Below are 23,899 nucleotides of genomic sequence, written 5' to 3'. Positions count from 1 at the left end.
AGCCCTTCAGATAAGAAAGACAGGGGCTGGGAGCAGGAGAGAAGCAAGTTCTTCTCCCAAACCTAGAAACTAAGGGAGGTATCAAGAAGAGCAGACAAGCGGAGAATAACAGCTGTAAAATGATATTTGCTTGTAGGAAAAGTCCTGATCCTGACTTGAAAGTATGTGAGGCCAGGGGTGAATTAAATCAAACTAAAAAATTACAACATAGCCCAAATCCAGCTCAACTATAATATAAATATAGAATAAATATAATCCGGATTATTAGTTACTCAGCCTCAATTCTAGTGGCCTTATAAAGTGGCCTTTTTAGAGAAAAATATAATTTAATTCATTGTCTACTATATTTTTACATAAATTAAAAATTAAAATTAAGACACACGAAAGCAGGAAAATGTAACCCATTGTGTAGAAAGTTAGCCATCAGCAGAAGTCAATCAAGAAGTAGCTCCAGATGTTAAAATTATAACATGACAAAAATGCTAAAGGACTTAAAAGAAAAAGTGGAAACCAAGTATGAAGATATAGGCAACTTTAGAAAAGTGGTGGAGAATATAAAAAATGGAGATGCTAGAAATAATATTAGAAGTAAAATATTAGAAAACTGCGCCTAATAGTAAGATAGACAATAGAGAGGAAAGAAATTTGAGAAGAGATAAATAGAAAGCATCCAAACTGAAGCACAAAAAGAAAAAATTATTTTAAAAACAGAATATTTGAGACCTATGGAACAATGTCACGTGGTCTAACATCTGTATTATTAGAGTAATAAAAGGAGAGAAGAGAGAGAATGGGAAGAAACAATATTCAAAGAGATAACGGATGAGCATTTTCCAAATATAGTGAAAATGATCAACTTACAGTTCCAAAAACGGCAGCCAACATCAAGTGGAGTAAACAGAAAGAAACGTATGCCTAGACACATCACAGCCAGAACTCTGCAAACCACATTTAGAGAGCAGATGTGAAAAGTACCCAGGAAAGAGAACCCATGGCACACATGGACCTAAAATGTGAACTACAAATGACTGTAGTAAGAAAACAATGGAGACAGAAATAGAACGACATGTTTAAAGTGCCAAAAGGGTGGGGGGGAATCTGTCAACCTAAAATGTTATATACAGTGAGAATTATCCTTCAAAAATGAGTGTGAAATAAAGACATCCCCATACCGACAAAAGCTGAGAGACTTCATGTTCAACAAACTACACTACAAGGAATGGTGTAAAAAGTTCTTCAGGCCAAAGACAAAGGATAGCTGGTCTGCAAGAAGGAATAAAAAAGTACCAGAAAGGACAAATATCGGGGCAAATTAACAAGAGACATATATTTTATTATCTTCATTAAATACATGTATTCACAATTTTTAAATGTCAAACCCCCCGACAATGTACAACACATGGAAATAAAATGAAAGACGATACAAAGGGTGGGAGAGGGACGAATGAATACATGCTGGGGTAAGTTTCTTATAGTCATAAAATAAAATAACATTATTTGAAGATAAACTGTGATCATTAAAGATGCACGTTGTAATCCCGACAACAACCACTATATTTAATATAAAGAAGAAAAGCTACAAAGACAACCTAGGAATTTAAACAAAATATGAAAAAGACACCCAATTTACCCCAAAGAAGTCAGGAAACAAGGCATAGAGGAAACAACTGACAAATGCGAATGAATTAATGGAAAGAACTTCCCTCGACCACTATTACTGAACCCTGAATGGCTTTGGAAATTAGCTTTTGCTATAGACGCGGTAATGGTTTTCATGAATTCAGCGTAAAACTACGAGGCAAAAGAGCTGTGTGTGAAGCTTATGTTGCAATTAAGTCACTTTGACAGAACTCACATTGTTTGAATCACAAATAATATTAATCTGCTTTATACACTTCCCATGCTGTCAAAGTTAAAACAAGAACCAAGATTTCCAGTCCAACACAAACTTGGAGCATTTAATTGTTTTTCAACTCAAACTACAGTTCTAACAGTGGTTTGTGGATTTTGACATATGTGAAAAGGAAATTTTCATATTTAAAAACCATGTAACCATGCAACTTTGGTGCTTCCGCCTAACCTTCAATTGGAAGTGATTAATCTGCAATGTAATGAATGGCATGCTAAAGGGGAAATATCAGGAAAATTTACAGAATTCTAATAGATTGTATAAATGCCTTCTAAGCAATGAATATGGTCAAAATATCATATGCTGATGGACTGATATATTTGACAGTACCTACCTGGGTGAAAAGGTTATTTTTTAAAATGAAATCTGTAAAAATCTCATTATAATCAGTATTAACAGATAAGTATTTACAATTAGTTTGGATGACAGAGAACACTTTGAATTGGGGTTTAAGTGAAATGCTACTCCCCGTCCCCCAAAACAGGTTCCATTCCTCTCATCATTAGACCTGTATTACAATTGTTATTACTATCGGACTTTACATTTTTGTCAATAAAAAGTTGTGGATATTTGTTGTCTCTCCTGTTATATAAGTATCTACTCAATGTCTTCAATTTTACCTCTGTGCCCAAAGCCTAAAATATTTATTATTGGCCCCTTCACAAAAAGAGATTGCGGATCCCTAGTTTAAGAGCAATTTTTGCCACAGTTGCTACTGCGTATTTTGCTTTGGCACTACATACAATACATTCTAATGCAAACGGCTACTTCGGTGAGTCACTTGGAAGATGAGATAGAAAGGGAGGCTGAGAGTTGTTTCAGTCATAAGGTGAAATAATTGAAGCTAACATTAGGTGAGCACATACGGTATGTAACAAGCATTCAGGTAATTGAACACTTCGCGTATATTTGCTCATTTAATACTCATAAGAATCTTAGATAGATACTATTCCGCACCCCTACTTATAGAAGCTGAGAGTGAATCGCCAACTATTAAATTGATAAGTATGTGAAACCGAGGTTTCTAGGATTTAATTCGGCAATAGGACATCGGAACCAACGTTTGCAACATCAGCCCAGGGATCAAAGGCAGATAGGTAATTGCTGGGGTGGGGAGGCAGCAGGTGATCCAAGAAGAGTTGTTGTGGACATGGGCTCTCTTGGGGAGGACAGGACTACCAGGTGACAAAGACTGCTGAGGTCCCTGGACGCTTACAGATAACTCGTTATTCCCACCTTCCCAGCAACAGGACCCTTCCACCCCAATCCCTTTAATAAATTCTGGTTCACAGTGTTCTGATGAGCACGTGAAAAAGCCTGAACTTCTGGAGAAGTGAAGAACAGCAGGTAGGATGGGGAGAATCTGGGAAATCTGTCCTGGTCTCTAAGTATAAACACACACACTTTATTTTTATATATGTATCTGTATATCTGTAACATAACACATTCCACACGTTAAATTTCTATGTATGTATTCGCAGAGTTTGGGATTTAAATATAATTATGTTTTCATCTTCAAAAGTGGATACTTAACAGCGTTTAGAAAAACAATAAATAATTATAAAAAACAGAGTAATCAGACCACTTATACATACCCTAGGCTAGAACCCTCAGCCCCACAGCTTTCACTTCCCCCTCAATTGTTTTTCCGATCACTTATTGCTCCCCTGGCAGGGTCGCAAAGTCCTTCAATCGGCTGAGGACGGTTTCAGAGCAGTGGTCCTGGGAGGGCTTTTATTTTCAGGAACACGTCCTGTCAACTTTGCAGTCGAGTCACCTATTTCGGTTGGTAGCGACCGCTATTTCTTTAAATGGACAGAGTATTCCGAAACGGGGAGGAAGAGGGGGGGTGGTCAGGAAAAGGAACTCAACTGTCTTTGATAACTGCCCAGCAGCCTTCCCTTGCCTAGAACGCGTGTTCGGTTGGGGAAGCGCCTGCGGCGGCCGCAGCCCCAGATCGGCGCGCGCGGTGCGTCCTCTTTTCGGGGAGCCCACCTTCGCGGGGAATCCCCCCACCGGGCGCCCTGCGGCGGCTGCAGCGCGGCCGCCGGGGCTTTGTCTCCGACGTCGCGCTCGGGCGCTCGCTCTCCCCACAGTACCCGGTGTGCAGGCTGTAATCCGATCTCCCATTTCCTGGTGGATTCTCTTAAAGAGGCAGCAGTCGAGAAGCAGAACAAAGGCTATTGTTTTATTTCCTCCTTTGGATTCTGCGTCCTTACCGGAATGACCCTTCCTATATAATTTTCTGTGCTTTGTGGGGGAAAACCTTGTGCATCAAAGAGATGGAGCTGGGGAAGATGGGAGGCGTTTAATAAACCTGTTTCGTGGTTTCCTGGGCCCGGGTTTAACGTTTTTTAACCGTGTCTTCCTTGATCGAGGCAATTGTTTGGCTCAGCCTACGAAACCCAGCTCCCCGGCCGGCAGAGGGGCGCGGCGGGGAGGGCGGGCGCCCGCGCCTGGGCAGTGCTGCGGTGGGTGGGCTGTGCCGCCCGCCTAGCCGGCCCGGCCCCGCGCGGCCCCGCTTCCCGGGTTTCCTCCGCCCGCACCCCCGCCGGCGCCCCTCCCCCCGGCCAGCTTTTATTTCCCCGATGCCGGGCTGTAACCCGAGCTTTTATTTCCTGGTGGCTCCTTTAAGAGACAGAGCTCAGTGCTGGGAATTCGCGTCAGTTTCTGCACTGAAACTCTCAAGATCAATGAGCAGAGAGCTTTCTCAGTTCTGCCTTTCAGTTTCTCTCTTCCAGGAAGGAAAACATTCGAGAGAGCGAGCGAGGGAGAGCGGCGGGAGGGCGGGGGGCGGGGGCGCCGGCCGCGGGTGGGAGGAGAGAGCGGGAGGCCGGCCGGGCTGCGCCCCCGGTCGCCGCGCCGCGCCGCGACCTGCAGACCCCGAGCTGCGCTGGGGCTCGGCTCCCACGCCCCCGCTGCCCAGCGCACCCAACTCCGCCGGCCGCCCCGCCCGCCCCGCGCGCTCGCAGACCCCCGGGGCGGCTGCCAGGAGAGATGCTGAAGAAACTTCTTAAATGACCGCGTCCGACTGGCCGTGGAGCGTTTCTGGGTTGGGGAGAGGAAAGGAAAGTGGAAAAAAACTGAGAACTTCCTGATCTTTCTCGCTGTGAGACATGTCTGAGACTCCTGCTCAGTGTAGCATAAAGGTAAAGATCTTCTCCCCCTCCTTTTCCGTGATCGGAAACCTTGAGCTGCGCCGGCCAGGGTAGTTGTGCTGGGCTCTTCAGAGGGGGCTGTTGCAGTCGTTCTCATCGCAGTAAATTATTTGGGGTGCCAGGGAAGGAGATGCAGCTCGCGGCGGCTGTTTGTACCCTTTAGTGTAACCTTGCTACTCGTCCGGCCGAGCCCCCTGTCGGCTCCATCGTCCCCCCGCCACCCCCTTTCTTTTTGACAATGAAATGCCCGTCACAGTTGGCCAGGAGGAGCCCGAGTGGTCTCTAGAACTGTAAAAACACCCCCGTAATTAGTGCGCTTAAAAAACAAAAACAAAATACTGCTCCTCACTCCTACTCCCACCATGTGACTGAAATGTAACTTTTGTTCCCGAGGGGTGGTCTCCTTAGAAAAAAAGTTCTCCGGCCCCTACTGGGGATGGAATCGTTTCTTTTTTTAAGGACTCCCTAGGTCTGATCAGACAGGATTCCATCTCCCTCCCCCCCCCCCGCCCCCCCGCGTCGGTAATTGCAAGCGCTTGTCGGAGACAGTCCTGGTGTCAGCTTTTCCTGGGCATTGCACAATGAATATCTTTCTCTTTCTCTCTGTCTCCTTTTTCCTTTTAACTAAGGTGAATAAAGTTGCTGAATGGTTATTTTACTCCGAAGCATGTGAAAGTTGAGCAATCTCAAAGTAGAAAACTACTGATGCAGGGAGAGAAGGAATGATCTGAGTGAGCAGGCAAAATGACCTTCCCTGTTTGACAGTGCAGGGAGGGTATCTAAGAGTAGAAATCTCCCGGCGTTCTGGCCATGTTTTGCAGTATTGCAAATGCAAGGTGCTGGATATTTGCAAACACCGTGCTTGGCTTCCAAGTAGAGTTGTTTGTGCATATCTCTATCTATCTCTCTCTCATCTAGGCTGGCGGTGGTTCGGTTTGTTGCTTCTCAGAAGTTGTTGTAAAGTTTGCCACCGTGAGGAGGCAGAATGATTTGTCCATCTCCCCCAATTATTTTTCCCATGGCTGCATTTCTTGTGCACTTTATTTATTTCGCTGTTCCATTAGTAGCCAGGTGGAAAAACCTTCCGCTTCTGTGAGAGGCTGAAACTGCTGAAGTTTGTTTGGTTTTGGTTTGGCCTGTTTAGTGTGTGTTTATTGAGTAGACACTGCAGAAACAATGAACAAATAACCTGTTTTCTTCATCTGTGGGGAATTAGGGAAACCATTCCGATTTGAACACTGCCTTTCCATTAGGATCTGTTTAGAGGAAACACAGTATTTTTTTTTTTATCAGGTTGGCTTACTAAGTTTTCATACTTACACCCAGATTTTAGTTTCTTACCAGGAAAGATTTTCATGGGTTTGATGTGAACTGAAAAAGTCGGTTGGGTTTCCTTGTTTTTGCCTTACAAAAATGCCCAATGGAACTTTTGGGATTTTGTGATCATACATATCTGGCGGGGGGGGGGGGGGTAGCAATACTTCTGTCTGTACCACTTCTGTGGTCGAGGGGGTGTCAGAGTAAAGAACTTAGGGTACTTTGATACTTCCCAAACCAGTTTCTTTTGCCGTGTAAATTAAACACTCCAACAAGTTCAGAAAATCCTATGTACGTAAAATCTAATTTATTTGACAGTTCATAACGCAAACAGAGGTAACTAAATAATAGGGTATTAAATCAGTAAATTGTATTTAGCTCGCCAGTAAATCTGACACCAGGAAAACCTGGGCCAACGATGGGCGGTAATTTTAGGGTGAAACAACAACAGAAAAATCTTTCTGTGACTTTTCTTGATGCCTCATCTAAACAGACTATTATTATCCCCACTGTTCTGACAGGCTTATGTTTGTGTGCTGCAGGCAGAAGTGCTACCAAGGGGCTCATTTCACTGTGTTTTAGTGGGAAAAGGGCGCAGCAGCCCCTTTCCGTACCTGCACATGCAGAACCAGTCCCAAACCCCGAAAACACACTTTCTTAAGTGTGACATAAAAAGTGATAGGCAAGGCATAGTTTTCCTGTCATTTCTTTCCTCATTCCTTAGCCTCTGACTTCTTTTTAGGTGCCTCTTTTCATGACTGTGTATGTCTATGTAAATCAAAAATAAATTTAGTGTTCTTCACTTAGTAGTAGAAGTATCTTATTTTGGATTGTTCTTTATGGGACAAGTAGACAGACGTACAGACTTGCCGTTTCAGCGCACGTATCTGAAGTGTGTTTTTTCCGGGGAGTTTGTTTAATTCATAATGTTCCAATCAGAAGCACTGGAGATCAAGGAGTGGGATTATTCCAGGTCATCTGAAAATGTTCTGGTGGTGGGTGCAGTGTTTCATTTAGTCCTTGGGATGTGGTACAGTGCATAACAAATATGTGTGCTGGTAACCCGCAAGCAAGTGCTGGGATTGCTTCTGGAGTCCAGCAAACAGTACGCTTTTCTGTGGAGGGGAGAAGGGATGTCGGAAGCTTTCAAGGATGAGCTGATGAATCAGATGTGCTGGAGACGTGTCTCATGGAAGGCTCTCTGCATGGGAAGAGATTTCCCTCACTCCTCTCTGCTCCTGAAACTTTCCTCACTTGCTCTCCTTCCTTAGGAGCAGCTGGTGGGCGGGCAGTCAGTTCCTTAGGAAGGACTTTGTTTACTTCCGAGTAGGGTACCATTTAGGTGGAATTTCCAAGGTAAAAGTTCCTGAGTCAATCGGTGTCACTTTTATAAGCATCACTTACATGGTGCTGGTTGCCATTGTATGCGTGATAGTGGCTTTTATCTTCCTTTTGTGCTTTCTAAGCACGTTCCCCTCATCTCGGGAAGTTAATATCAGACCCGCATTTTCCAGACGACAGGTCAGGTCGACTAGCTCAAGGTCACGTAAACTATCACCGAGTCCCATGGATCTCTTCATTGGGCTTTCCCCATGAGTAGTGGCACTGTCCTCAGAAGAGGTTAAATGCTTCTGTTTGTGACCATTTGGGGTTGTTTAAATTTAAGGACAGGGACAGCTAACTACATAAAAGACCTGCTGATTTTTGTTTTTTCAGAGGATTTAGTGGCTGAATGTACTGGTCAAAGGAGGAAGGAAGAGGCTGGCTTTCCCATCATCAGCCTTCACCTTCAAGTCACCTGTTCAGTTTTAAGTTCAGCCAAGTTGCAGCGGAAAGTGGTTATGGCCCAGTAGACACAGTGCTCCGTGAGGCTTGGCACGGCGCTGTAGTCGGGGAGGGCTATCCAGAAAACAAAACCTAGTCGTATAACTTCCCCGGCCCCATTTCCCTGCCCTCTGTCCTGGTTGGCTTTCTTCGCAGACAAAAATCTCTTTTTATTTTGCTACTAACTGGAAGACTCTCTGGGTTTCCCCTGTTGGACTCTGAGATCCTTAGGTTAATGGTGGTTAACTTTGTGTCCTAGTACCTAGCGTGGTACATGGCACAGAAATGTTTTTCAGTAATGTTTGCTGATTTGAAGAGAGGCGCGGGACGAGGTGTTAGCCCTTTCCTCTGTCTGTCCCCGTGTACCTCAGGGTGACTTAACACCTTCATCCGCTAGTTTGCATGAAGTATTTAATGGGGTTACACTGCTGTCTCAGGGAGGCCTAAAGGACTCCCTGGGTCTGCCCCAAAATTATCATCAGTAGAATTTTGGTATTATTTTGATAAAATTTTCAAGAACTGCCTTTGGGTCTACACAAAGACAAAGAAAGAAAAAAAGAAATTGAATTAAAGATACAACAGAGGGAGTTCAGGAATCACTTTAGAAGGTTCAGATTAGCAGGCTTCTATGTTTTCCTCAGTTTCTTGTCAGTTCAATCAGGGAACTTTGAGACTCTCAGAGCTGAAAGATCTCAAGGGATCACTGGGCCAACGTCCTATTTTTATAGAGAGGAGGTCCAGAGAGCTAAATGGTTTGCTTCAGCTGATTGGTGACCGAGCCAGGTTTAGAGCCAGACAGGCCTCTTGGTTCTCAGCCCTATAAAAGGCCAAGGAAATTCGATACAATAGGTCGCACTCTGTGGCACTTCCTAGCGTGGTCCATTTTAATCACAAGCCAGCTGGTATGAGGGCATGGAGGGAGGTACATGCCAAAGGAAGATGGTGAGTGGGGGGCACCTGGGGCAGACAGGGTATATTGTTAGACGAGAAGGAGTAGGAGTGGGGGATGAGGAAAGAAGGGCTTGATGGACTTACATTTGTACCATTCACAGCAGTAATTTTTTTATTATGGTACAAAACACATAACATTAAATTTACCATCTTAGCCATTTTTATTTATTTATTTTTTTTAGTTTACTTATTTTTAGAGAGGGCGGAAGGGAGTGAGAAAGAGAAGAAGAGAAACATTGATGTGAGAGGGAAACATTGATTGGTTGCCCCTTGCATGCACCCCAACTGGGGACTGAACCAGCAACCTAGGCACGTGCCCTGACCAGGAATTGAACCAGTAACCTTTCGCTTTGTGGCACAGTATCCAACCAGCTAAACCACACTGGTCAGGGCCATCTTAACTGTTATTAAGTGTACAGTTCAGTAGTGTTAAGTATATTCACATCGTTGTGCAACAGATACATAGAACTTTTTCATCTTGCAACCGGGAAATTCTGTACCCACCAAACAATTTCCCTCCTCTCTTCCCAGCCCTTGATTTTGACTACTTCAGATACTTCACATGAGTGCAATCATACATTATTTTTATTTCACTTAGCATAATATCCTTGAGGCTCATCAATGTTATAGCACGTGACGGGGTTTCCTTCTTTTTTTTAAGTCTGCACAATATTCCGTTTAATGTAGATGCCTCATTTCCTTTATTTGTCTGTCGATGGACTTGGGTTTACTTCCATCTCCTGGTTGTTGTGAATGAAGCTGTGGTGAACATGAGTGTGCAAATCGCTCTTCGTATCCCCAATATGGGAGGAGTAGGAGCGACAATCCTTTTTTTTTTTTTTTTTGCTGGTTCAGAGGCAGCTGCTTTTATTGGGGGTTATGGGTTGTTGGCTGGCTTCATTCAAAGGTCACACACTTGACCTTGAAGTCACCTTCCGCTCCCGTGTAATTGTTGGTCTCCAGGTTGAGGCGGTTGGGGAACTTGAATGTGTATCCATCTGGCAGCTTAATAATGATCAGCTCTGCCTTGTCGAAGGTGATGCACACCTCTGCGACACTTCCAGGCTGGAAGGGGAAGACAGATTCTCGATGCTCCTTCCCCCCCACCCCTGCGTTCTTGCTGTTACACGCAGTTTTGTTGACGTCCCCATGTATCTTGAAGCGAGGATTGAAGTACAGGCACCGACTGTTGCCATCTGTGCCCAGGTTCAGCATGAAGCCTTTGGCGTGGGGGGCCACCTTGCCCCGCACTCGAATGCACTCCCAGGTCTGAGGTTCACGTTGTTGGCCACCAGACCCACACAAGCCATGACTGAGGACAGGAGGATGGTCCTCGGGACTGCAGGACCAGCTATCTGAACACTCCCTGCTTTTTTTTTTTTTTCAGTGTGTGAGGGACTGGTACTTCTGCTCTGAGCTGAGTGAGGGCACCGGACATGTTATCAGGACTTTTTTGGAGGAATCCTTGAGTGGACCATAGGCTCTTTTATCCAGGGGCAGCCAAGCTTGTACGTCAGTTTATGTGTGGTAAGCTCTCTGTTTCAAACAGTAGCAGCTAAAAACATGGCAGCTGGTCCTGGAGAAGTAGCTTACCTCCTCCTCAGCACAGGCAAGTCAAGTGTAAAAAATACTCCCAACAGGGGCATCAGAGAAAGGTAGAAATAAACCAAATTCTGTAAATCAGAGTTGAGCTACGTTTATACCGACGAAGGTTGGGGGCGAGGGGGCAAGGGGTTGTTGGGACTGCCCTGAAGGGCAGTTGCCTTTTATTACCGATTTTCCCGAGTTGCCCTTTGGCATGGGATCTCCCAACTGAGTGCATCAGTGTCAAATGTAGCCCCCTGGGGTGTGGCGTATACAAGTGACATATTTTTCTCTGTGAATGCTACTTTAGAAAGAACACTGGAGTTTGTTTCCTGGCAGAGTCCTTCACGGCTGTATTTGTTTTTAGATGTGTTTAAGAATCCACTCTCTGTGTGTGATTTGTTGAACAGAGTGAGTGTGAGAGTACTCAGGGTTCCCACGGCCAAAGGGGCCCAGCTTAAACACTGTTCAAAAAACTAGTATTTGCGGAGAAAAACACTAGACTAAATTAGTGAGAAGTTGGAATTATAGCCTGTTACCAAAACAAACACGTTTTTATTGATTTTTGAACACATGGGAACCAGACTAATAAAAGGTTGCCTCCTGGGGCATCTCAGGGTGCACCTCGGCGAACAGGCGAGAATGACGTGCGTCATCTGTTGGAATGAGTGCTACTGTGTGTTTGAAACTGACCCTACAGTGTCAAAATACACATATGATGGCAAATATGTTACTTGTGTGATAACCCTTCCTTCTTAGATTGTGAAAATACACAGTTCAGCCGGGTCTTTGTCTAAATGAGTTGGAATTTTCAGAGTATGGGCAGGGGAGGGGGGCTGGCTAAGGAAGACATCAGCTTGCGTTGGATCGCTGTGGACTTCCAGGTGTGCATAACTGCTCACCGAGTCCTGAGGACCATGCTTGTGGAAAGCTGTAGAACACTTGCATTTTGGGAGCTTTATCCATTCTATGTAATCAAAGGTGTTTGTGTGCTGTTTTAGCAGTCGTTGCTTCCACAGTTCCTCCTTTTCCTCCTCCTCCATCATCATCACCCGCATCATTTAGTGAATGGTCCTTGTGTTAAGTGTTTTATTACATTATCTCTCATTTACTCTTAACAACTCTCTCGGGGATGCAATTTTTCTCCCTGTTTTGCAAGTGAGGAACCTGAAGCCCAGAGTGGCTAGGTGAAGTATTGGCCTGAGATCTTGTAGGCTGCACCTGGCAACTGCAGGGCCAGAATCCACATCGTGGGGCTGCAGTTCCAAGGCATTTCCCACGACGCTGTTCTCAAGCGCAGCCCTTGCTGTGAAGAAAACTGGGAAACTGAGAGTGATGGGGAGATAGTAGGGCTTCCGGTAAGCCAAGCTGGGAGGCTGGAATGGAGCGGGTAGAGATGTTACTGAAGTTCTGACTTCGGCTCCTTCTCTGGTCTCCTCTGAAGCCAGGTTGTTTCTAGGCATTCCTGTCATAGTAGGGACAGCCAGGTGGTCACACCATGCTACCTGCCTTGGAACGAATGTTCAGATATTCCGTTTTTATACCAACCTGATGTTCTCTAGTCGTATTTTGTCTTTCAGTGGGCTTCGTTTTGAGACCTTCGTGTTTTTCTAAGAAACCTTTCTTTCTCCTCTCTGCCTCTCTTCTTTCTTCTAGTGCCTGATTACTCCTTAGTTAAGTGGGTGACAGGCTGAGGCGATATCCTCTCATCCCGTCCAACCTCAGGGTACACGCCTCACCTGTGTCACTCCTTGGTTGGTCTCTTCTCCTTCCACAACTTTTTGTTTCCTTTAAAACTTTTTAAACAATCCATGAACATAATGTTGGGGCTTTTTAAAAACCATCCTTCATGTACATCTTTAAAACTGTGATTTCTAAGAATCTATTTGAAGTGTTTTTAGGTACTCCCTGATTATCCGCCACTACCAAAGGAATAATCTTTCTTCTTTTCCTTTCACCTGATAGTGTGACCATACTGGCGTTGTTTTCATTTACTTGACCGAAGAGAGAATTTTGGCCTTTACTACATAAATTTCTGGATTTGGACAGCTATAATGAAGCATGTTTTCAGAGCAGACACAGAGAAGGAAGCAGAGAGACAGGTGTGCTATGGAGGTAAAAAGAGTGGACTAAGAAAGAATAGCCCAAGCTTCTTGTGGAACAGATGATGAAACTTTTATCAAGGCTTTCTCGAGGCTTTTAAATAGCGGGCCTGAGGTCGCATTGTTCATTGTTTTGGAGCCAGAGTCGCAATCAGGTGCTCTGTCCCCAGGCCATGCCTCTCTAACGGTGTGGCCTGGGAAAACTGATAAAAAACGACAAGAACCCTGAAAGCATAGCTTCATCGGAAGGACACACATAGAGAGAGGTAACCGCTCTGCACGGCACCACACAATGACTGATGATATACGTGGTCGTAATTATGACACCCTAGTTAAAGACAAACTTTAAGTTACAAGATTTAGGAAGTGAGGAAATAATGTAATGCATTTTGGAAAGCTCTCCCAACAAAGAATGGTTGGCATACAATAAAGTTAAGCTTGAAAAGGCTACACTTCAGTTATCTGGACAAATGCCTTACGAAAAATACTTCACTCTCCGGTGAAGTCAGGAAAGAAGTATTCAATAAATCTGCAGGCTCACCAGACCTTGCGTTCTCCTCGGGGGTGTTTTCCCTCGGTGTGTGGGAGTCAGATGTGCGGAAAACAGCCTCATTTCCTGAGTGACCTGAAAAGGACGCGTTCATTGCCCTGCTGGTGCGAGTGCTGTGGGTGAGGGTGCTCAGTGACGTGTGTTGCCACAGTGTAGTGTCAATCACGTTGACTTAAGATTTTGGTTTGCGTTTTATTCTGTTTGATGTTGTTCTTTAGTTCTTATCTGTGAAGTCGATTTCCCTTATGGGGATTATGAGTTGCTGAGAAGAGGCATCAGGTCATTGCCATAGTGTAGAGTGCTTCTAGGGGAAGAACACAGACACCGCAGTAGACAAAACTGAGTGTGAGTTCTGGTTTTTGAACTTGAACTTGTTCATCTTCATCTTGAACCTGTTAACTCATCCGAAGTGGTAATAAAAAGGCTTATCTCTTAAGGCTGTTGGGATATGTAAATTCTCTAGTCCAATGTCTTATGATGTTTTTTTAAAAAGTTAGTTCTGCCCTGGCCTGTATGGCTCAGTTGGTTGGAGTGTTGTTCTTGGATTTGATTCCTGGTCAGGGAATATACCCAGGTTGTGGGTTCAATCCCCAGTCAGGGCACGAGAAGGCAACCAATTAATGTTTCTCTTTCACATTGATGTTTTTCTTTCTCTCTCTCTAAAAGCAATGAAAAAATGTTCTTGGATGAGGATTAAAAAAAAAGTTCTTTTTTTATAACCCTACACATCATATAGATCTAGAAGGGCCTAGGCCTAGAGATTTTCTAGGCCTTTTCCTACATTATACAGTTGATAATATGGAGGCCAGAGATATTAATGGTTATGCTCAAGTTCACATGGCTGGTTCATGGCCCTTCCTAAACTAAAACCTAGGCCTCTCAAATTGGCTGACTCCCAGCAAGTAAGCCTGTCACTATTGCATTGAATTTCTCCTAGGGCTGGGGTCACTCAGTCGATGCTCAGAAAAGCTCTTATTCTAACTTTAATTGAATACTTGCCTCAACAGCAGTAGAGACAAGCCAACTGCAATTATAGGATAATAAATGCCTTTTGCATCTTACAGTAAAGTTTGGGGGGAATAGCTGGTATGGTTCTGAATAAGTTCCCAGAGATGAAAGAAAGGGAAAAAAACCCTAAGCCTGGAAGTACTGCACAGTGACTCTAACTAGTGTTATTACTCAGAACTCAAGCATTCGAACCTATTCAGGGATCTGCTTGTTCATACAGTTGCTTATTATTTGCGACTGGGGCGAGTCTAGAAAGAGAGCATCAATTCTTTAGTCTGCTTTTGTTTAACAGGCAGTCAGTCCCATGTCTGTCTGACCACAGAGCAGACACTGTTTGCTGTGGGTGGTGAATTTCCAGTTTCAAGAGCAGGGAATAGATGGTTCTTAGTGAAAGTTTATACAGAAGAGCTGGAAAAAGCCAAATTTTTTACTTTGGGGCACGTGGGGACCTTTGTTTTTAGTAGATGTTAAGGGACTGACGTATCCGTTTTGAGCAGCTATAATCTCTTTGCTAGGGAGCTAAAATGCATTCCTGAATTTTCCTTTGTATATGCAAGTTAAATGAGAAGGTGAAATGTACACCGGAGAATGACCCTTTTTGAGAAATAGTGGAGAGAATGTTAGCTGCCTCTTCTGCTGACCCCATGGACGCAGGCGTGGATGAGAAGAAAGAGCTTGTTAGGTTTAGAGAGACATCGTTCCTCTGCACTCCTGGAAAACACAGCAGAAGTTTGTGATTTCTTCTTGGCTGCCTTTTCCCCTCTCCCGTGTGCTGGGACAGGCCGTGTAACTTTGTCTTTCTGTAGAATGAGGTCAGTAATCCTGCTTCACTCACATCCCCTATACGTGAGGGAGCAGACACCAAAGATGAGATGCTGAGTGTAAAGTATTTCCTGGAAGAAATGAGCTACAGATAGAAATCAGCCTTGTAATTAAAAAAAAAAAAAAATCCAACCCTGAAGAACAGCCTGTTTGTCTCCCAAGTCGCACATTTCCCAGCACTTCCCCTTGTTCCCTAGCGGAAGTGTGGGTCTAGGTGTGGCCAGTGTGGCCTTGCTGAGAGATGAGAGAGGGAGGGAGGGCTCAGGTGGCCCCTTTGCTGTGGGTGTGGTTAGGAACAGTGTGGGTGTTGGGGTCTCTAACAAAGAACCCAGGCCAAGAGACAATTTAGAATTAGGACTGTTCCAGCCTAATTTCGAATACTCGGATGAATAGATCCACACTGGAGTGAGCAAGAAGAAATGTAATACAGACTTTATAAAAGGGGAGTGGGAGTTTGCCAAGCTCTCTTCTGGACTGCTCTGAAGAGTTCAAACAAAGGAAGGAAACTTCTCCACACTAGTTCCTTTATTATTCATTGTTGCTTCTGGACCATTTGTCTTTCCCAGACTATGCTTACCCATCCAGTCAGACTCCTGACAGAACAAACCAGACTGGAGGGAGTGTCTCCTCACTCAGCCGTATGGACCAACTACATATTTTTGTGTGTAGATTTTGTGATCAAAGGCCAGCACCTAAAGGGACAGAAGTGAGTTCTCTTTGGGCTTCTTTGTGTGCCCCTGCCCAACTTCCTGCCACAGAGTTGGCAGCCCTGGCTTTGGGAAATGGAGAAGTTGAAGGATCGTACCCCTGGTATGTTTTGTAGCTGCTGTGTCCTTCATTTGACTTGAGATCTTAGAGATTTTAAAAATGCACGTCATGAGTTCACTTGACTGGTGCCTTGCATTGTTGATACTCAGGGCTCTCCTGACTCACGAGTCCTGAAGGTAGTGGCCAGTGATAGGTGGGGACAGCAGGTCAGGAGGCACTCTCACCTTGCACCCTTTGATCTCATCTATGTTCCGAGTGAGGTAAGCCAGGTGGGAGAGATGTCATTTGGGGAATGAAGTCTGAGTACTGTAGATTCCCTAAGGCTGAGCCAGTCTCCTCTTCTCCTGACTCGCGGACCTGCATGACCCGATTTGGCTGATGGTGTCTCAGATCCCCTGGAAAGTTGCCAACTCCTTACTTGACTTCATGCCATTTAGTGCTTCCCTTCATCTGCTGACTCAAATACTTTAGGGTGAAAATAGAGACCATACCATTCAGAAGGCTAGGAGTCTTTACCCTCTGAGAACCAGAAAAACAAGGGGTCACTTTCTGAATTTTGTATTCTGTTTTTTTGTGCCTGTGAGGCTCTGTGCTTTTGGCAGGGCGTGACTTAGATGGCGAGTGTGCACTGCTCTGCAGGCAGAAGTCAGCTGGAGGTCAGACACAGCGTTTGCACACGATGGAATCCAGGGGGAATGTTGGCCAGCACAGGAAGGCTGGAGTGATGATCCTCTAATCGTTTTCAGTATGCGGTAAAGGTATCTAACTTTCACCCAGATAGGCAGGGCGACAGGCAAAGGGACCTAGGTGTTCGGTTACGTCTCAAGTAGGGCACCTATTAGTGTACCTGTGTCCCATGCTCCCACCCTTCCTTGGCATTGTGGCTTTTCCAAGCTGACTACCCTAGAAAATGAACTAGGAGGCACTGACATCAGCTGCATGATATTTTTTCATTATATTCTGGGTGCAAGGCAGCGTGCAGGGCTCGGATATAGGTGGGAAAAGGCCTTGAGGGAAAAGGCCCTTGAAAACATAAGAAGGAAAAAGGGTACAGAGCCATGTGGGGCCCACTGAAAGGCCCTGTGATTCTAGCAGAGACAGAAAGGGTGGACCCGGGCCACAGTCACTGTTCACATTAGCCGGTTCTTCCGAGAATTTGTGTATCTCGAAAATTTTGGGAAAATGACCAAGTGGTGGTTCTCTCAGGTAGGGGGAAGGCCTGTGGGTGCTTTTGTGGTTAGCCATCATGTGGAGCTGTCCGATTTAAGGGAAAGACGGCTCTGTGCACATTTCCATTTCAGCTGTGGTATTTAAAGGTCTACCGTGGTGTTGGTGTGGGTAGATGAGAGTGTAGGCCTCTTGCCTCTCGGTTCATTTCTATCTAGGTTATAGGTGACAGCGAGTTCACAACTTGTCCTGTTTCTTATTTGGATGCAGTGTAGGGTGATCTGTGGAACCCGGGGCAAATTCAGTGACTGCCTCGAAGCACATGTTTGTGGACTGCCGGGCTAAGTGCCAGAGGGGTTATTGGAAAGAATTCACCTCCCGGCTCTGGCCCACAGATTGGTGGTGTCTGTGGTTCTTCTTAGGGTCTTGCATTCCTAGGGTTTACTTCTCTGATCTTTTTGGGACTCCAAGTGGGGCCTGCGTTGACAAGATTCTGCTGCTTGGGGAGGTCTGGCCGCATACTTCTCCATGTTGGGTGCATGTTGGGCCGTTGACCATGCCTAGCGTGTCAGCGGTTTTAGTGTACCGTTTTCCAGAAAGGCAGTCTCTCTGCTGGTCCTGGTGTCCCCAGGGCACAAATGTTAGGCTTTGGGGGGGAAAATCACAATTTAAGGTTCACTCTCTGCTTGCATGTATGTGCATTCTTGGCCTCATACTGGAAGTGCATTGAAGATTGCTCCACACTCCAAAGCCTAGAAAGGCGCTTCTTTGGGTTGGGGTAAGGTTCCTAGGTAGCTATTGAAGGCTCAAGCTTAAGAATCAACACTGGAGGTTAGAATCTGCATGTCTAGTGAGAACAGTGAGAGGGTAGCTGACACCATGCCTTGATGTGCTATTTTTAGTCCTAGTCAGGACTGTATGATATGACTTGTGCTTTCTTGGGCATCATTCTGCTTTTATTCCAGGGGTTTGTTTTCATGACTCTCTTTGCATATGTGCCCATACATGGCAGGCTCACAGGATTGTAAGTCACAGAAACCACGTTATAATGTGATTTCTGGCCTGCAGACTGGAAGATTGCACAAAACCCAGCCTTGCGGCAAAGAAATCTTGCATAGAGATATAAAATACATCTCCTTGGAGGGTTGGCTTTCTGCTGGGCTATAAGTGGATTGTTAAATAGCAATGTGAGGGGCTATTAACAAGCTGCTTCCAAGGGCATCTCCCTGGTCTGGTCTGGGAAGGTAATGTGGACCTTGCAGCTGTGAAATAGTTTGCCTGTGGTGTTTGTAAGTTGGTAGCTTATGCATATATATATCTGCAGTAGCCAATGAACTGAAAAGATAATTTTAGGTGGTGTTTATTTGCTCCTTTAGTACTATCCACATTCTACATTGGACTATATCCTGGTCTGTTTTTTAAGCTGGCTTAAATGAAGAGGTGTTGGTCAACCACAGGGCACAAATCAGCCATGCTTCAAAAAGCTTCAGTGTGTTTATGAGGGTACTCTAAGAATATAATAGATGCTTTAAGGATTTAGAATACTTGGATGAAGAGATAATCACCTCCCCATAAGCAAACTAGCTTCCTGTTCCCAAGTTCAGCAAAGCAGGGTTATGCGTTTAATCTAATTTGAACTTCTTTTTACATTCAGGTGACGTAGCTGAAAATTGGTTCATATCAGTTTCTGCCGCTATTGGATTTTAATGAGAACTCTCTTGTAACTAGGACGCCATGCTTCTACTGTGTTCGCAGCTGCTGTGTTAAAAAAAAAAAAAAAACAACCATAAAAACAGGTGTCTTTTATAATCCTCTGACTGGATCATTTGCCAGCCTGGCAAAGCCATATTAGTATCGTTTTTATTTACTTATTTTGTCCCACGTAGGCCAGATACTGTCAAGAGGTGTCGATGAGCAGCATTAAGGTGAGAGAAGATGGCAGCTATTTCTGGTGGAGGTTTCTGTTAAGAGAATCCATCTAAGAATCTTATACCATAAAGACGGAGCTAAATAAAACTGTTCAGGACACGAATCTCAGGGGAGAATAGCCAAAAGAAGGAGAGTAAATGAATAGTTCTGCCAAGTCACCTCTCTGTCATTCTTCAAAGGCCAGCTCAAAGCCAGCACTGCCACAGCAGCCATCCAGGACTGAGGAGAGTGAGTGATGGCCATTCTCTGGTCCACAGCGCACTGACAGACTCAGGCACCATTGCTCTGTTAGGCTACCGGATCATACGCTTCTTGAGGACAGATGTGCTCTCTTCTTGGACCCACACCTGGTATCTTTTACGCTACTCTTTCTTCTCCATCCTGACTTGCACTGTCTTCTTTCTGACTCCAGGCTCTTCAGCTCTCTCTCATCTAATTGTCTTAGCTCCACTCATGCACTTTCAATCCAACCCAGAATGATTCTTTGCAAATAAAACTTTGTCACACCAGTTTCTGACACTGCAGTTCAGGGTAAAACCCAGCTCTTTATCATGGCATGCAAAGCCCTGCACAGCCTGCCTTTCTAGAATCATCTCCAACCTCCCCCTCCACATTATGTTCCAGCCAACAGCCTGCTATTCTCCCAAGCCGCATAATGAACTTTTATGCCTGGAATCTTCGCCTGATCCTTTTTCTGCCCTGTAGCCAATTTGTCATCTGAAGCCTTCCTTGTAGCTGACAGGCACAGTGGTGAACATGCCTTTGTTATTTGCAATGATCCTGGTATAGTTTAATTGTTTATCATCCTCTAACTAGAGTTGAACGTCCACTGAGAGCAGGAGTCTGATGGATTTATTTTTATATTTTCAGTGTCCAGCACAGTGCCTGGCACAGAGAAGGTCCAATGTATATTAGTTGAATGGAAGTTTTTGAATCAGCAAGTATTCATTAAGTTTCCAGTATGGAATCAGTAGGTGCTAGACTCTGTGATATGTAAGAAAAGCATGCCCTGGCTGGCGTAGCTCAGTGGATTGAGCGCCAGACTGTGAACCAAAGGGTCGCCAGTTCGATTCCCAGTCAGGGCCCACACCTGGGATGTGGCCCAGTTCCCCAGTTCAGGGTGTTTGAGAGGCAACCACACATTGATGTTTCTCTCCCTTTCTTTCTCCCTCCCTTCCCCTCTCTAAAAATAAATAAATAAAATCTTTTTTATAAAAAAGAAAAGTATAAGATGAAGACCTCACACAGTTGAAATCCTGGGCAGTTGCCCTTGGAAGCTAGAGAAAGGAAGAAAGGCAAAGGAAGAAACACCTCATTGTCGCTGCCACGTCAGGATGACGTGCTGGGGCTAACCACACTGCCACCCCCAGCACTGAGGTGTTCCCGTGGGCTCAAGCACTGAATATACATGTGTACACATAACTCCCATTCATCCTGTACTGCTTGATTGCCCACCTTGCAGAGAGGAACACAGAAAGCTGGAGAAAAGGCTTGAGAACCTTTAGGCCAGATGTATAAGAAGCATGGACAGCCCAAAATGAATGAACTTCATCACATGTCCATCTTTCTGTTGGCTTGGCTCAAGAGGCCTCCTGCATGAGGGAGAGAGAGCTGATGGTTGTGTGTTTAAGCTGTGTGCAGTTTGAACATTGCTAGCTGGGTGCCTCTGGGAACCTGTGGCCTGTCACCACGGTGTGGGACTACCAGTTGTTCCCTACCTCATTCCTCCGCTAGCCGATTGGTAGAGATAACCTGCAAGAGCAGCACAGCTTTCTGAGCGTCCTTTGATGTCTGCAATGGCCTTTCCAAGTCTGCGGTTACCTTTCATGTGGGTCATCTCTTTCCAGCCTTCCCCTCAAACCCCATGTTCTCTTCTGCCCTTATGTGCGATGATGATCTTATTCCACTCCCAGGGTCTTGCCCTGGAGGACTAAAGGAGTGAGAATGAGCAACCACAGGACTAGAAACACAACTCAAAGGCACGTCTAGTGGACGGTATGGTTGCCTTTACATTTCTGTGTACACTGGGCAACTCAATGCTCTTTGCTTAAAGAGGAGACTTTTGGAAGAGTGTATTGCGGTTACGAACCATCTGATAAGTGTGAAATGGGCCAATTGGGAGAAGTCAGGTATTTGGAGATAGAAGCAGATATACCTGGACCTTCCACGTAAGCCCCAGTGGCTCATTTTTGCCTTACTCTTGTTGCTGTTGATGTCGAGCAGGGATATGGAGCACGCGGATATATGAAGCTTTAACTTCCTGAACCCAACAGACCCCAGCAAGGGATTTTTTACAATTCTCCCTAAACTGACATCTGCCAGGTTTTCCTGGCCATCTGCCAGGGGCTGTCTTGTCCAGACCCACACTGCAGCTGCCTGGCAGCCCTTCTGGCCTTGATGTCATCTTGGCTTCAGGTGGGTTGTCCCCACACTGCCTTACTGTAGTCCTTTCTGCCTTCTCAGGGGGCCAAGGTTGCCCTCGCCCCTCTCAGATAGGATCCAAGAGGGGTTGCGCAGCAAGTTGGGAGCTGTTACAGGAAGGCTAACCTAAGCCATCGAGGGGGACAGCGAGGCATAGGTCCACGCGGTCCCCATGAAAGTACACATTGATGAAATTGCTAAGGTGGGGGTGGCCGCTAAGGGTGTGCCCTCTTGTGAACTCAGCTCATATACCTCATACTTGGACAATGTGCTGTTGTCAAATTTCCTCCCGCTGTTGCTGTCCTTGCCCGACATGTCCACTGCCAGCGCTGTTGATATAGAGGCCATTTCCTTCCCGGTCCGCTTCCTCTCTCTTTCTTCTTGCCAGATCCCTCGATAAGCTGACTGTCCAGGGAACATGGGGGCTTAGCACTGATGGGAATTAAGGTTCCTGACAATTGGTATATCGCAATCTAATCTTGGGACTGCCCCCATTTAGTTCTGGGAAGAATTCTGATCCTAGTTCTAGTAACCTGCTTAAGAACAAAATTTGAACCTCGATGACTCTATTAGGGCTATCAGTCATTGTTTTCACTTGAAGTTGTTTAAAAACTGACCCGCCTAGGAGAAAATGTCTTAACGAGCTGTTGAAATGTAAATAGCAGTGGAATAATAAGTGTCCGTGCAGAAGTTACCATATTTTCCAAGCCCTACATTGTGATGTGCGATCTGATAAAGGACTTTTCACTGTTCTTTCTTTATGTGGCAAGCATTACAAAAAAAAAAAGTGTGCTGTTATATTTTAGCAATTACGTTTATTGAAAATAAAATTCTATGAAATCAGGGCTGTTGAGGAATAACCTTGCCTCCAACCGGTCTTCAGTGTGGCGAAGGTGGCACCCAGTGACCAAAGACACCAGACCCTGGGTTTTTTTTGGAACTTCCTCCATTTCTCCAACTCCTGGCTGGTGTTGAAGAAGGACTCCTTAGTATATTTGTCTTTCTTCTGGATAAAAGTTGCAAGGACACTTAAGCCTTGTGCTTCAGGGCAGAATCTGATCACAATTTGAGGTTGGGAAGAAACTTTCCCCCTGTGGTGTCAGATTGCACACCTGCCCAGCCAGGTGTGCTCCCCGTGTTAAACAAACAGACACGGCAGTGCACGCCTCCTCCCTGGCCATCTTCAGAGCAGGATGTGAGGCCTCCTGGGCCAGTAGCCTGATCCCTTTGGCAGGTCCTGCGCTCTGAGATGGAAGGCAGCTCCTGCACTTGGCTTTCCTCCAGGTGCTCTGTGTTGAACTCAGGGCTGTGTCTTCAAACCCTACAATTCTTTGCAGTTCTCACTTTGTGGGAGATGTGACGCTGGGTCTACATGGATATGCACCCACACAAGCAGGCACACACATCTTTAAAGAATTTTTCATAAACTCACTTGCCGTTTTCTGGGCTTTACTTTAGTTCCCACACTACATCAAACCCATATGCATTCCCAGAACATCAAAATGCTGTTCACAACAAATAGTCGAACTCGGTAACAGAAGGCTCGCAGCTGCCACTCTCAACTTCGTGTTGTAAGTGACTTTGAAGTCTGATCTAATAGAAGTGGGAAGGGGGCTGATGGACTTTTTCTTTCTCTCTCTCTCTTTCTCACTTCCCCCGCTTCCCCCCTTGCTTTCTTTCTCTCTTGCTTTCTCTCTTTCTTTCTTCCTTTCCTTTTCCTTTTCCTTCCTTCCTTCCTTCCTTTCTTCCTTCCTCCCTCCCTCCCTCCTTCCCTCCCTCTCTCTCTCCTTCCCTCCCTCCCTCAAGGCTCTGCCTATGCCACCTCTTGTGCAGATAGGACTATTACCAGTGACTCCCAGGCTTACCTGCCTGCTTTTCTTCCTTTGTATCTCTATCTCCTGTGGTGCACACTTCCTTCTGTCTCTATTATTAGCCTACTTAGCTTTACCGTTCACTTCCAGACCTCTCCTTAGTTTCCTCCTCATTTTTCTTTTCTTTTCTCCTGTGTAACCATATTTGGGGGAACCTTTTCCTTCTTTATTAAAATAAAATTAACTTGTTTCTCCTTCAATTCATCGTGTACTCATTCATGGTCCCCAAATAGAAACCATCGCCCTTTAGCACATAATGTCTAGCTGAGCCTTTAAAGTAAGATGTGCTGAAGTGAGTCTCCAAAAACACCCGTGCTCTGGCCGCAGGGCAGTGGGCTCTGATACCCCAGCCGCTACACGCTCGTTTTCACACCATTTCTGGCCTTTCTCTCTGCTTGCTGATAATGCTGCTACAATCACATTCCTTCCCCAAATGACTTAGTATGTAATAGTTAACCTTGCTTTTCATTTTGTACTTTATTGTTTCCTTCCAGCCTTTAAGTTTTTCTTGTTCTTGG

General features: G+C 45.2%; 1 protein-coding gene and 1 pseudogene across 2 annotated transcripts in view; one reads left to right on the top strand and one right to left on the bottom strand.

Moving 5' to 3' along the window:
- The first annotated feature begins 4,538 nt into the window (after positions 1-4,538).
- ETV6 (ETS variant transcription factor 6) overlaps positions 4,539-23,899 on the top strand; it is a 217,865-nt gene continuing 198,504 nt past the window's right edge. Inside the window, exon 1 of one of the 2 annotated variants that reach the window (XM_053921808.2) lies at positions 4,539-5,058. In XM_053921808.2, the coding sequence (XP_053777783.1) occupies positions 5,026-5,058 (33 nt within the window). In that variant the 5' untranslated portion in view covers positions 4,539-5,025. The remainder of the gene's footprint in view (positions 5,059-23,899) is intronic. The other variant, XM_024575676.4, reaches the window with a different exon arrangement.
- On the bottom strand, positions 7,027-10,685 carry LOC112318428 (galectin-1 pseudogene; annotated as a pseudogene).

This window comes from Desmodus rotundus, chromosome 3 (genome assembly GCF_022682495.2).
Source record: "Desmodus rotundus isolate HL8 chromosome 3, HLdesRot8A.1, whole genome shotgun sequence".
In the NCBI taxonomy this organism is placed as follows: Eukaryota; Metazoa; Chordata; class Mammalia; order Chiroptera; family Phyllostomidae; genus Desmodus; species Desmodus rotundus.
Note: the sequence above shows the minus strand (reverse complement) of the source record. Positions and strands in the feature narration are given on the sequence as shown.